At 40.9% G+C, this 15,696-nt stretch overlaps 1 protein-coding gene across 1 annotated transcript in view; it reads right to left on the bottom strand.

The window, feature by feature from the left end:
- The window catches only part of LOC150084481 (protein O-mannosyl-transferase Tmtc3-like), a 775,447-nt gene that overhangs the window by 251,809 nt on the left and 507,942 nt on the right, over nucleotides 1-15,696 (bottom strand). The window contains exon 12 of the mRNA XM_090376259.1: nucleotides 5,721-5,858. Coding sequence (XP_090232385.1) covers nucleotides 5,721-5,858 — 138 coding nt within the window. The remainder of the gene's footprint in view (nucleotides 1-5,720; nucleotides 5,859-15,696) is intronic.

Here is a 15,696-nt window from a genome sequence, read left to right as displayed (position 1 = left end):
TTCAGCCTTAATTCTACTTGATGTTTTTTTTTTTTTTTTTTTTTTTTATGTTCTTAACATTCTTTCTCTCTTATTTTCTTCATCTAGTCCTGGCATTTTGGGGTTAATAACTGCTTCATTTATATTTTCTTCTATTTCATTTTATTTTTTGTAATACTTATATATATATATTTATATATATATTGTTTTATTTATTATTTTTTTTAGGTCCTAGCCAATGAAATCTCAGGAAAGTAAGTGGCAGGACCTGCCAGAGTAAAATAGCCTCACTTGGTACACCCGGCCAGCCTCCCCGTGGCAGGGTGTGGAGAAGTCAGTTGCCATTAGGGGCCTGGCGTCTATATCAAAACGTCTATATGGCGTTTAATATCAAAATCTCAGGTTTACCCGAAACATAGAAAATATGCGGAGATGGGAGAAACCCCAGGAGCCGTTAGACTCTCAACACACCATACACCTTACGTTACCATTCCGATTGTCAGCAACATCAGAATCTTGGGATTAACCCTTGAAAAGAAGTTCAACTTCCTTGAACATATTACATTTGTACGTAATAGCTGTCTCAAAAAGCTCAACATACTAAGAGCTTTATCCGCCCTGTCTTGGGGAGCAGATCGTACCTCGTTGCTTCGACTATATAGAGCATTTATTAGATCCCGTTTGGATTATGGTGCTCCAGTCTGCTGTTCTGCCTGAAAGAGTGTACTACGTTGCTGGATCCAATACAACACAGTGCACTACGGATTGCACTTGGAGCCTTCATGACATCTCCAACTCACAGTCTATATATTGAAGCTCACGAACCCCTTTTGCACCTCCGCAGGAAAAAGTTACTACTGAAGTATGCAGCCAAAATAAAAAGTTGCTGTTTGCATCCTATTCACCCATACCTCTTCAATCCTCAGCTACCTAATATATACAGAAATAAACCTAATAAAATAAGGCCAGCAAGCCTACGGCTTTTTGAAATATCACAGAGTTGGAAAGTTCCTCTTCACGTCAACAAGTAATGAAATACAAGAAAGTCAACAAGTAATGAAATACAAGAAAGTCAACAAGTAATGAAATACAAGAAAGTCAACAAGTAATGAATTACTTTCATCCACCTTGGACTCCCCCTCCTCAACTGACTTTGATACTTATTTTCTTCAAAGGGGTAAGAATCTTCTACCGACTCTCAACCTGAACCAACTCCACGCAAGTCATATTCAGCAACTTTTCTGCAGAATTACATGGAATAAAATTAGTTCTAGAAAATTTGAATCTTTACCCATCTTCAAAATATTTAATTTTTAGGAGTCTTTCATCTTTTAGGAGATTTGAATCTTTACCCATCTTCAAAATATTTAATTTAATAATTACAAATATTTAATTCGTATAGGAGGTATTTTTCATTGCTCTCAATTAGAGCAATGCAAAATACCTCCTATACGAATCACCCTATTTTAAACCAAATCAGGAACTTGCTCTTGAAAATTGAACGTCAACAATTAGTGAACTTTTGTTGGATTCCAGCACATTCAGGGATAAAGGAGAATGAACTGGCAGATATATCGGCAAAATATTCCTCAACATTAGATTTGACCTCTGTCCTTATTCCAACCATGATATCATCATAAAAGCAGCATGCCTCGAATAGTGGAAAGAGCTATGGCACACCCAGAGTAATAACGAACTTTTACAGTTGAAACAGGAACCAAAATTTTGCCACTCAACATCCAACCAACTAGAAGGGAAGAAGTGGTACTTGCACACGGCAAGAATAGGACATACTCGTCTGACTCACCTCCATCTACTCACAGGTGATGATGCTCCTCAGTTTCCACACTGCTCAGTACATCTAACAATCAAGCATATTCTTGTTGACTGTCCTCAATATAACCAGAACAGAACATTAGTCCTGCTTTCTCTGAATAAACTGCAAGAACCAATATCACTAGAGCATATTATAGGCGACAAGGCAAACATCAATTAAATTTTCTGTTTTCTGAAAAAATTGGAACATATCATCTCTTCTGAATAGATTCTAAAATGACACTGAAATGCCTTCAATTCTGAATTTTTTCCTAATACATCTCTGTGGACAGGCGTACTATAGCCAGTATAGCTTGTACGCCATTAAACACACACACACACACACACACACACACACACACACACACACACACACACACACACACACACACACACACACACACACACACACACACACACACACACAAGAAACAAAAGCAAACAGGGAGAACATCCTCTTAGATCTACACTATCAGAAGTATGAGTGGCAGATATGTGGTAATTTAAAGGTAATCACTATTTTATTAGGACTAGAAAAGGGTTGCACTAAGTATTGTTACTTTCTCTGCGACTGGGATAGTCGTGCCAAGCAGGGGTGTATATAAAGTAAAGTGTAAAGTGTGTTTAGGGTCAAACGGCACCAGGGGTTTCCCCCATCTCCGCGTTGCTTTCATTGTGGGTGAACCAGTTCGCTGGGAAATGCCAGAGATTTAAAAGTGTATGGATATTGTATATGTGTAGTGTCATGTACCGTTGTTCATCTGGTCGTTTAGCCGCTGGACCCCTACTGAGGCCCAACGTTGCCCCACTTTCGCCCCGTGGAGGCAGACCAGGAAACACCAGTAGACTAAGATTTACTCTGGCAGGTCCTGCCGCTTAATTTCCTGAGATTTCGGCGGCTAGGACCTAAAAAAAAAAAAAAAAAAAAAAATCCATTAGGTTAGTGACGATGCACACACATATATATACACATGTACAATTACATACACGTGTATACATACACATATACGTTGGCGTGGGGGTATGATCGCTAAGGTTGTTATGCCGAATTTAGGCTCAAAGGATTTTTGGCACGTTAATTTTTGTTGTGTGGGGCTTTCGTTAGCGTAAAGACAGAAGTGGGGAGGAGACAGAAGACTGGGGGGTGAGAGACAGAAATATGGGACCAATAGAGTAGGTAGCCCCAATTTTCAGTGAGGCATGCCCATGCCCCACCAGAGTAGAAGATGTAGGGTGGCGAGAAGGGGAGGGAGCAAAGGTCGTCCCCCCCCCTCCCCAAGGATGTGGGAATAAAAGGTGAAGGGAGCTAGAGTGCCCTCTTCAGGTCGCCATCAGTCTGTTGGCAGTTATGCTGCTTTTTGTCTCTTCTCTGTTTTCAATGTCACTCATGGGGTAATCCCCGTCCTAACTTCTCTTCCAGTTGTCAGCGTTCCATTTGGTCGAGTCTGGTGTCCCGAGAATTTCGATTTTCTGTTTCATCTGGTAGCGTTTCTTGTCAGTCTCTGTGTTGATTGCTGTAGATTGCAATTAGCATTTTCCTCCTGGGGAATAGATCCTGCGCGAAGAGGGAGAGCGCCCTGTATTCTTCCTCTGAGTCCAGGAAGTGGGACTCCAATCCCTTCGGAAGGTATCTGATTCTTGTTATGAGAATCCCTCTGAGGTCCTCATATTGTGGACATTCATAAGCTATGTGGCTCCAGCTTTCGCTCTCTCCACATGTACAGCTGGGATCGTCGGTGAGACCCAGCCCGAAAAGCTTTTCATTGTAAGGGCCATGTCCTGTTAACAGTGTTGTCATGTGGTACCCTGGGAAGTACCCTGGGAAGTAAGGGGTGTATATAGTGGGGGCAGAAGGGACATATGCCCCTCCTTAACCATAATTTTTTTTGAACGCTTCCTGCTTTCTAAAAAAAACTCACTGGTCGCTATGCCCCCCTTCCCTTACGATGACACTTCGACATGGTCGCCGTGCCCCCCGTTACGATGATACCTGGTTACGCCACTGGTGACAAGGATACGCACCAGGAGTTGACCTCAACGAAAATCATTAACACCTGGAATGAAGAATGTAGCATTTGAATCTGTGGTAGATCCAAATAAAGTTATGCTTCCACCACTCCACATCAAACTGGGGCTAACCAGTTTGGAATTGCTACTGAAAAATTTCGTGAAAGCTTTGGAAGTGAACGGTCCTCCATTCACATACTTGTAGGATAAATTCCTAAGACTTAGCACAGTGAAGATTAAGGCAGGCGTTTTCATCGGTACACAATTACGGTAACTTTTCAAAGGGGAACAGCCCTTAGTGATAGTGAGAAATCAGCGTGGGAAGCCTTTCGAAATGTTTTGACTGGTTTTCTAGGAAATGTTACGGGCCGGCAACTACAGGCAGCTTGTGAGATATTCATTACTTCTTACGAAAAACTGGGGCGTAATACGTTATTGGCGATGTATTTCTTGCATTCACACCTGGATTTCTTCCCACCAAACTGTGGTTCTGTCAGTGACGAACATAGTGAGCGCTTCCATCAAGACATCGGAGCGATGGAACAAAGAAACAAAAGTAAATGGAGTGCCGCCATGCTAACTGATCTGATTATTGTGGAATTTTTTTTTTTTTTTATGTGAACCCCAAACACGAGAGATATTAGAACCTATAGTACTTTGTACAGTGCTTGGGAATGGTGAAAAGGGATGCTCCCGAAGCTGAATACAAACGAATGGCAAAAAGGTCCCGTGTTTGATACAGGTACGTTCGTAGTTACATCTTACTGTCATATAAATAAAAAATATATTATATAAATATACAAATAAATAAATAAATAAATACTTTTTTCGAAAACAAGAGCCAATCTGCTATTTTAAGCACTATTTCCGAACTTTATAAAATAAACTTACTTTCATGCCCGTAACAAGATATGACTCAAAATTTGTTGTTCAGTGTTATATGTAATGCAATATCTATTTGTGTATTTCTTTCTTTGCGCTGCATGCTGTCTTTATCTTATTTGTTAATGTCTGATTACATCGTATTTTCAACTGCTCGAAAAATCTTGCGCATCTTCTTAAATTTTATACAGGTATTATGGAATTGCTGCATATAAGAGTTGCGTGTAATAGAGAACAATGCTGTTATTTCAAGTTTCTATTTTTAAACATAAATACAAATTCTCAAAATTAAAAATAAAATAAAAAATCTAATTTTAACGTAATTTTCTTCTTCATTTTATTTTTATTTTTATATTGTGTGAAAACGAAAAGAAGGTTTTGCAAAAAGAAGGAGAAACTCTATGTTACCAACTACATTACGACAATGGACGGAGAAGGGTTAGATCTAGTGAAAAAGAAGTCGATAGTTACCTAGTTGTGAATCTATCGTAAATCCGGAGACGTCAAGTGAAGATGAAGACATAAAGAGAAATTGGAGAAATAAAACTTGCAAGGAATTACACGAAACAAAACGTAATTCACAAATATGAGATTCCAGTACCATACGAAAGAGCAGCAGAGGAGAAATAATTATTGCTAAATTGGGAATAGATTTTACGCCTTTTACGTGCTACCATTTATGCGTAATGAAAGCCCTTCAGCAGGGCGCTCATTAGATCGTAACAGGTAATGCTACAGATCTCGAAGAATCATTTTTCTTTACACGATAAATCAGCTTTGACGAACGTATATAACAAAATATGAGCGACATAAAGAAACCTAGATGGGATCTGGATGCCCTTAAACAGCATATTTTCATCATTCATAACCATATGTATTGAAGAAGTTGTGATGATAAAAATATTTGAACATTTGTGATTGATACAATATTGGGTCCACACCAGAATTTTTATGATACATCTTGGTTTAACAACGGTTTATCCACTATCTACTAAAATTAAAACGATTTTGTTTTCATTTATCAAGGTAATACAAACCTTGTTGCCGTCAAAAAATAATCCAGCGCATCATAATATTTGCCTTGACTCTCTAGGGCATGTCCAACGTTGTTGTACAGTTTAGCATTTCTTTGGTTAACCTTTAGTCCTGCCATGAAGATTGTGTACTCGCTTTTCCTGGAATATATATAAAAAGACATATCCCCTTATTTTTATAAACTCTATAACATTGAATAAATTTTGTAGTAGCAGAAATATAATGATTGATTTGTCAGTTTACAGTGTCTCAACTAGTTTTTAGTAATAGTAATAGTAATAGTATTCGCCATATAGTGCAAGGAAGCAACAGGCTTTCGCTGCACCGGCAAAAAAAAAAAAAAAAATGTTGTGCCGAGCAGGCATACTGGAAGTTAAATTAATCCTTCTATCTTTACTATCATTCATAATTCATTAGCCATAACGTAGTGGAACTCGTCATCGCCAATTTCTAGGTAGCACCACGTTTCTGTTAGCCATATTATATCAACATTAGTTCTAATCTGGAATTCAAATTTTGCCATTTTATTGACAACATTCTTGACATTACTGTAGATGCAGTTGAGACCAAGTAATCTTCAACAGTTTACTACCCATACATATCCCTTAAAGTTATTTAGGTTTGTATCACAAGCTTTACCTTCTCCCGAATCTGAAACATTGCTATCCACGGAACATGACATAGCTGGGTGGTCAGGAGCGAGAGTGCAGTAGCACGCGCTCTTTGAATGGATCGGGAATCAAGCCTGTGACTGCTAAATACGATTAACCTTCCGGAGTATAAACAAGAACACCACGCTTAGCCTTCAAGGAGCCATACCCCGTTTACAAATAGGAGGTATGCATCTTAGACATGAACCATAAATTTATACCTGGAGATGCTAAGTAATCAGCTTCTTGAATGTCTCACTTTGTGGTTAGGCCATATTGACTCTCATCCCATCTTTGTTGCCATATTCCTGTTAGCGCTCTCCAAATTTTAATCTTTTCCTGTTTTATATAATTTGCAGTACACAGTAATCGATAGACTCTTCTTTAGTTTTTACAGCATTCCACAATATGTAATGTATAGATCTAAGGGCATCACTCCTCCTAAGTCTTGTAAGGCAGTGTTTGCAGTGGTTCTAGGAATATTAAGTATCGTCAGTAATACGGATCTCTGCAAAGAAATTAACTTAGTTTTCATCTTTACTTTGATAATGTTTTGGTGTCAGACACTAGCTGCATAGGATACCACAGGCAGGAAAATTGTTTTGTAGTATAGTAATAAAGTTTTCTTAGTCAGGCCCCAATCTTTTCTGGAGATCCTGACCACCGATGAAGTAAAATTACGAATTAATTTTTTTGTTTAAATTAAAAAAATGAGACATGTGGCTGGAAACTCATCCTATCATCTAAAATAGAACACCTAGATATTTGGTCTGAGGTACATAAGGTATCTGTCTATTATCGAGTAGGATACTGGGAGGTCTGTTATAATTAAATTTGCCAAAAGTCATAAAAAATTTGTTCTTGCTATGAGAAATTTTCAGTTTGTTAGTATTGGCCCAGGATAACAAATCATTGATAATAGGTTGCATCTTCCTTTCAAGGATTTTTCTTGACCTTCCTTCGACAGCCACCAACAGGTCAACAGCGTAAGTAATTTTGAGTACATTGTGATGTGTTCTCAAGAGCCATTGATCCAGGACTGCATTCCAGAGGAGAGGCCCCAACAAGCACCTCTGGGGGCATCTTCTGGAAAACTGAGAATTATAAGATGCTTAGCACTAACCTTGATTGAACGTTCACAAAAATAAGACAGTAAGACTTTGTAGACATAATCGTCGCAATTTGCAGACCTCAATGACCTGAGGGCGCTCATACCACAACGAGTCGAAAGAACCCTCGAAGTCCACAAACGCAGTCAGTACATATTTGGATGCAGAGTTTGTGCAAAAGAAGTCCGAGTTGTTATTGCTTCCTTAGTTGATTTTCCCTTTTTAATACCAAACTGAAATTTAGAACAGAGTTGTTTTTCTTCTAGCATTTTTTGAAGTATTGGTGCCAAAGACTCTCAAAGAGCTTTCCTAAGATTGCCAGCAGCAAAATAGGTCTATAAGCCTATTTTCGGGATCCGATGTTAGTTTCCCTGGCTTATGAAGGATCTTTAACAGAGCCACTTTCCTCTGCCAAGGAAAAAGTCCCTCTAGGAGGCATTTATTCATAAGATTTAATAAGATCTGTGGGTAAAGATAAAAAAAATGTGACTGTAATAAGGTTCTCAATCAGATCTGTGCCGGGACTATTTAGTTTACTAATAGCAGTTCCAAGATCCAAAAGAGTGAAACGGTTCAATGTCCGTAGGACCTTGATATATTTCATTATTTTGCCTTATCTCCTGTTGTTCCGGTGTGTCAAGTTCAGGGATATCTTTAGGAAAAAGATTATAGACAATAGATTCAATTGTCATCTCCCATTCACGAGTTTCCTGACATTGTACCAAGATAATGTTATATACATCGCTAGCAATCATTTTGTTTCTTGTTAAATGGTTTATTAAAACCCACGGTTCCATGTTTCCTATTATTTTCACCAAGTTTTCCAACAATTAAATTTAGATTTGGCAATTTCCTTATCTTTTCCTAAGATTACTATATGTTTCTTTATAGTTTCTGTACATCTGCATTTGATAAGTGATTCTTCCTCTGATAATTCTTTCTCGCATGGAAAACTTGGATCCTCAAATAGGACATCTTGGGCGTCCACGAAGGAACGAAAACTTTTTTGGTTGTGTTCTTTTGGCAGACTGTTGCATTACGAGGAAAAGATGAGTCTGTATAAAATTAACATATTCAAGTGCCATCATAGAATTTAAGCTATTTTGAATTTCCTGTGTTAGAATGGTATTAATGCACTGGGAAATATTAGAATTATGCACTAGGAAATATTATAGCCACAGCCACAAACTGCAACAAAAACACTTCTTGGCAATATCTGTGGACTTCGCTGGGGCATTCAACGCCTAATGGTGGCCGTGGTCAACTCAGACGAGCCAAGATTCAGAAGAACATATATACGTAAAGATAGCTGCTGCATCAGTAGCTATCTTTACGATAGAAATATCATGGCGAAGACCCACTGCAGTCACATTTCGAGACGTATATATACCGAGGCTGCCCACAGGATTCCATTCTAGGGCCCCCTGCTCTGGAACTACGTCCTGGATGGTTTCTTGAACATCGACCTTGGAGAAGTCCAATTACAAGCGTATGTGGATGACCTGATCTTAATGCTGGGGACAGATTCCAGCGCTCTCTTAGAGAGCTTTGAAAATCCTGTGCTGACTCATAACCAACTGAATGTCTCACCTGCTAAGACCTGCTCTGTCTTACTGAGGGGCACGCTTGCACCAACCATACCGCTGCAGATAAAGATCCATGGCACTACTACAGATACCACTACCATAAATCTACAAGCCCAAATGCAATACATTTGACTAGTCATCGACAAAAATCTATCTTTCCTATCGCACTTTTTCAACCTACGTAAGAAGATCACAAACTACACTGCTCTAGGGGCCAAGGGAACCAGGCGTGATTGGGACCTCAAAAAGTGCACGCTGGCGCTGTTCTATAAGGCAATTTTAATCCCTGCCAACACTTACGCTTCAGGGTGTGGTTCACAAAGATGCAGACTGTCGTCAATCGCTGAAAGCTAGAAACCATCCAGCACGCTATCCTCTTAACAATAACACGAGCTTGTCCCACGGTCTCAACCCATGCCCTGCATGTCCTAGCAGGTGTACTACCTTTAGACATAGAAACTGTCCACACAGATCTTCTCTATCTAGTCTTCAAAGAAAAATCAACCCAATATTAGACTTTATCTCTGATTCACTGAACAACAGAACTTGTTGTTGAAAGTCGGGCAGACTAGGTAGACGGAGTCTACAAAGGGGGGCTATAACCTGAAAATTTCTTCCAGAAGTCCAAAGAGTTTATCCCAAATGCCCGACACGGTTCTCCACGGGCCTACAAACCACCTTCCTTCTCACAGGGCATGGTTCCATTCGTACAAAACTAACTTCCCTCCATACAACAGACAACCCTCTGTGTAACTGTGGATCCTAGGACACCTGAGACCACCTTATGTAGGGATATCTTTAGCCACTGCCCACTTTACGAAGATCTCTAATGCATTCTCATTACATAGATTAATTACCTTCCACAGGATAAAGAAAACCACCTTCTGGAACACGAGCAAGACTACTGTGCCTTTTGCAAGTTTGTCCAAGATCTTTTTTCCAGGCAACGAAATTTACCTCAACCGTAAACCTCCGCGGAATAATGCCATACAACTCCTTCCTTGGTTCATCCCAGGAGTGACACAACCATCAGCACAGCTCAGATGCTGCCATTAGACATTTTTGGTATTTGGTATGTTGCGGGTCTAGCGGCTCCTGGGATTCCTCCCATCTATGTGGTGTTATTTGTATCGAGTGACAGCACCCTGTCAAGCCAGAGATTTAAAGTGAGTGGATCGTGTATAGTGTAGTCTGTTGTGCCCATTGTTCATCTGGCTTATTGGCCATTGGGCCCCTGATGGGACCCGATGTTGCCCATACCGCGCCACGTGGAGGCTAGCCAGGTGTTACCAGTAAGGAATCAGTACTCTGGCAGGTCCTGCCACCTACTTTGCTCAGATTTCAGTGGCTAGGACCTAAAAAAAAAAAAAACATTACTTTAATCGCTGTTCGTGTTTTGTTTGGTCATAGAGATCATAGCCTTAAGAGCGAGAAAGGATCGTACGCTGGATAACTTTTATTTTTGGCCGAAAAGGGTCGGGCAAGCAATTTTGGTGTAGTTAGAATTTGACATGTGGGGCTGTGCACTGTGAAGGTAGACAGATTTGGGTGGGGAGAAGGAAGGCTGGAGGGCAGAAAAGGAAGAAAGGGACCGATAGAGAAGGTGGCCCCCAAATGTTCAGTGGGTGTGCCCATACCACACCAGAGGGAAAGTGGGTTTTGCAGGGAGAGGAGGGGACAAGGGTGTCCTCCGCCGGGAAAAGGAGATAAAGCAGGCCCAGAAAGGTGTCGGACCTGGGTCTCCATTTGGCTAGTTGGCAGCAAGGCTGCAATCTAAGTCAATCACTTTGACTCTCCAGGTGGTGGACTTAGTCTCGGCAGAGGCCAGGATGCGTCACCTGCACGTGACAGGCCAGCTACATCTAGGTCCCAGTGTTTGGTCGCATCCAGTTAGGATCAGTTGTCTTTCAGTTGCTGTAGGCTGTCCCCACCACTTGTGTTCAAGTCCTGTAGTCACTCAGCTGGTCGTCAATAGACAGTTGTGTTCTTTGTGTCCATCGGTGGTCCAAAGTCTGAAGTTTGTTTCAGGGTGGTGGAAGTGCTCTTTGATTCGCGAAGAGATTTTGAGCGAAAAGCGTGAAAGCCTTCGGCCATTAGACATTCGTAGCCACACTCCCTTGCGTGGTCCTTTGACTCCACTCCCCGGGCGGGATGGGGAGGTGACTCCTGGTCTGTTTCCCCCACACCGCCCCTATTTTCCCTCTGTGGAGAATGGGCCATCTCCACTGATTATGGGATCATCTTCTCTAAGGACCCCTTATCTCTGTCTTTTCCTACAGTCTTCATTCTCCCACACCTCTCTCTCTCTCTCTCTCTAACTTACAACAACTAATTTTCGAATCATCTCTAAATTGTTTGAGCCCAAACCCAAAAACTTAATAACATCAATTAACTAAATAGTACTCCTTTTGGCTCACTCCTAGCTATAACTTTTTTTTTAGGTCCATTCACTGAAATCGCAGGAAATTAGGTGGTAGGACCTGCCATAGTAAATAACTATAATACTGGTGTACCTGGTCTGCCTCCATGGGGCAGAGTGTGGACAATGTTGGGTACCATTAGCCACCCAGAGGCTAAGTGACAAGAGGAACAACGGTACATGACACTACACCTATACAAAATCCATTCACTTTTAAACCTCTGGCATTGACAGTGTTCTGTTTCACACCCACAGTGTATATTATGTGGAGATGGGGGACAAGCCTGGTGCCGTTTGCCACTAAACACACTCTACACTGCTCACAGTGGTATCTCCTTGGTGTTGTATGTGAAATAATATCAGGATTGCACCTGTGGAGAGCCTGAAACCTGGAAGCATATTATGCACGACTGTGAATGCTACGAAGAACACAGAAGTAGACTTATAACTGAGATTCAATACTTGCCGAAAAATCAAGAGTACCATCTACTGGATTCAGAAGATGAATACAAAGCCCTCAGCCGATTTGCACTTGACGTCTTCAATAGACGACGAACAGAAATAGCCATCCATAACGAATAATAAATAATAATAACTAAAGGTAAACTGATAATGAACATCAACACAGAAGAAATGATGGCAAAATACTAAGGAAAAACGGCGTAATATGCAGTAGAATAAATGGAACACCAATACTATCACTGAAACAGCATGGACCTAGGAACTAATGGGAGTGGCACTAGCCAGGATGTGGTCGCTCCCAGAATGAACTCACACCAGATAGAACCTACACACCTAGAAGGGGACTATGCCCCACCAACGAGTCAGCATCGGACTGCACTTGTTGGCGGGCACTGCAAATTGCCGCTATGGCGAACTTGGGGGGCTCCCTTGCCCAGCCCACTTTCTTACCCAATCCCTGGTGGGGTGAGGAGACGGTCTGTCTGCCCCCTCCCCTCCCTACCATCCCTCTTTTCCCTCTGGTGGGGCATGGGCATGCCCCACTGATATGCCTAGGGTTGCCTTCCCTATTGACCCCATATTTCTGTCTTTTTCCCCAGCCTTCCGTCTCTCCTCCCCTACTCTACCTATATCTCCAGCGAAAAGCGAATGCTCTACACAACGAAAAATTTAAAATGCCACACTCGACACACTTGATTCTAGCGTTTATTCCCCCCCCCCCACTTTTTTATATATAGGTCCTAGCCACTTAATTTCTCAGGAAATTATGTGGCAGGACTTGCCTGAATACTTATCTAAAAATACTGGTGTACCTGGTCTGCCTCCACAGGGCCAAGTGTGGGCAACGTTGGGCCTCAGTAGGGGTTCAGCGGCTAAACGGCCAGATGAACAACAGAACACAACACTACACATGTACAATATCCATATACTTTTAAATCTCTGGCCTTCCCAGCGAACAGGTACACCCACAATGAAAGCAATGCGGAGATGGGGGAAACCCCTGGTGCCGTTAGACACTAAATACACTTTACACTTTAGGGGCCCCACAGCCAATAGGCCAGAAGAACAATGAGCACAACATATTGCACAGCACATGATCCATGGTTCATACACTTTTAAATCTTTGGCCTTGACAGAGTACTGTCCCTCGATACAGCGAACATTTGTGGAGATGGGAGAAATTCCTGGTGCCGTTTTTCAAAATTCCTGGATTTTTTTTCTATTCTATTGGGAGTCTGCGCGAGTAGCACAGTGGTATCGTCACCGCCCTCCCCCACCGAGTGGAAAAGGCCTTGGTTCGAATCCAGCCTTTTCGATGACGCGAGGAACTTTAGTGGGCTTTTTTCATTCCGTGGCTGGGATAGTCGGTCCCAGGTGTAGATAGGAAGGTTTTCTAAACAGAAAACTCGGTTTTTTTGTCCAGCAAAAAAGGCAAATCGACCAGAGAACACACACAATTTACAGACACGAATACTGGTTAATGTAATCATTTATGGGTAACCCTAATATAATAATAAAAATAATATTGTACTGGGACAAGTCTGCGCGGCACAGTGGTATCGTCACCGTTCACCCTACACCGGGTGGAAAAAGCCCGGGCTCGAATCCCGAAGCACATTAATCGACTTTTTTCACTCCTTGGCTGAGTAAGTTGGTCTTAGGCGTAGATAGCAGGTTTTTCCCCCAGAAACTGGGGTTTTACGTCCATCAAAATGGACAAATCCACCAAAGAACACACGCAATGAATAGACATAAGACACAGTACGGCAGATGAATTTAATTATTCGGGTGAGCTAAAAATAATAGTTAGTTACCTAAACATCATTGTTGAACAGGTACACCCTTTCATGGCAACGGTCTTCCCCTCTGACAGTGCCGTCTTTCAGCTGGATAATGCGCCAGGCCACACCGCCCGGATTTTTCGAGACTGGTTTTCGAAACATGAGGAAGATTTCCAGGTATTGCTCTGCCCTCAAAATTCCCCAGAAATCAATCCCATCGAGCATCTGTGGTTTGTGTTGGAACAGCAACTCCGATCTGTGGCGTCTCAACCACGGACCTTACAAAGAATCTGCTGGTTACGTGTTGGTACCAGATACCACAAGACACATTTAGAAATCTTGTAGCTTCCATGAGCGCCGGGTACGAGCTGTTTTGGCTGCACGTGGATGACTAACATCATATTAGATAGGTGGTCATAATGTTTTGGCTCATAGGTGTACCCGCCTAGCGATGGGATCGTCCATTGGCGAGAGGGTGGAAGCGTCGCGTTGCCCAGAAACCAAGTATCTCATGAATTCTGTCCTTTCCGTGTATATTGGAGAAGAATACTTAATATATTAATATTATACAGTTGTAATTAAAATTCTGCAATTTAAAATTAATTTCCCGTCTAAAAGATAAAACAATATAGAAAATAAAACAATAAATAAACAATATAGCGCTTTATTAAACTGCTTTTAATAATGTTCTATTACGACCAGACGATTACTCAAGAAAACAGAAGAAAAGACGACACAACAAGGAGTAGTGCAAAGAGACATGCAACAGAAACGAACTTAAATCCAATTCAATTATATCTAGTAATTCACTCCATATGACAACAGAATGGTGAAATAATGTCTCAATTCTTCAGTCAGAAGGCATTTGAACTCCAAAATCAGTCAAACAACTACAATCTGGACACCTATTAACAGCAAATACCAAACATTCAGAGAATTTACCAAGAACCATAAAACTTTGTCAGAATCCCGGTCACAGTTATCCCCATACAATCCAGGGAAGTAACCGCCGAATGGGGCTTATTAAATGTGATAAAAGATGAAATACTTTAGGAGTAAGAGCTGCCGTCAAATGCATCTCCTTCAAGGAAGATGGGAATGCCATACCAATTAGAATATTGGAATTTGACTTTCAACACTTTACAAATGTAAAGTGTTGAATCCCTACAAATCCCCCGAAATCCGTCAAAAATTCGGCTATTCATAGACATCATGTATAGATTTTCCTACCTGTGCAACATGTGCTACATGTTGCACAGATAGGTAATAAAGAATTATGAAAAAAAAAAATTATGAATTATGGAAAAAATAAAAAGCGAAGAACAATGTTACCTATCAAGAAGCCAAGATAGCAGTCGATTCAAACAATACAAATAAGCTATCGTATGCCCGAAAAGAGGTAACCTCAGAACGCAATATAAAAGAGCACAACTGGAAATCGAAAAACTTAACACAGAATACGTGAATATGCTTATGTTACAGAAATAATATTACATGCAGCGAATCGGACAATACCTAAATCGATTCCTAATACCAGACAATACCTAATGTCACACAATCCGAGTTAAAGCAGTTCAATTGAACAGCCTTCTAGAAACAACTGCCATTCGAATTGTCATAAGTATGCATTTCACAGTATGTACCACGGTCTACTTAGCATTAACATTTCTCCAAAAGTTTGTTTGTCCTAAACAAAGAAATACGATATAAAGAATTAGATGACCTCATACAATAAACTATCAACTCTTTTTTTTTTTTTTTTTTGCCTTTTCGGAGAACTAAAAGCACATAGCCCGCAATGGAGGAATAGCAATATGAATGGAAAAGGACAGATTATAAAAAAATTACTGGATCAAAATAATCTATCTGTCCTCAACAGCGAATACATCTATTTCAACCAACACGAGCTCAGAAATAGACCTCTCTGTTTGCAGCTTTGACATTATTCCCATTTTGAACTCGAAACTACTT

This window comes from Mastigoproctus giganteus, chromosome 6, assembly GCF_048544385.1.
Source record: "Mastigoproctus giganteus isolate SK-2022 chromosome 6, ASM4854438v1, whole genome shotgun sequence".
Classification (NCBI taxonomy): Eukaryota; Metazoa; Arthropoda; class Arachnida; order Uropygi; family Thelyphonidae; genus Mastigoproctus; species Mastigoproctus giganteus.
Note: the sequence above shows the minus strand (reverse complement) of the source record. Positions and strands in the feature narration are given on the sequence as shown.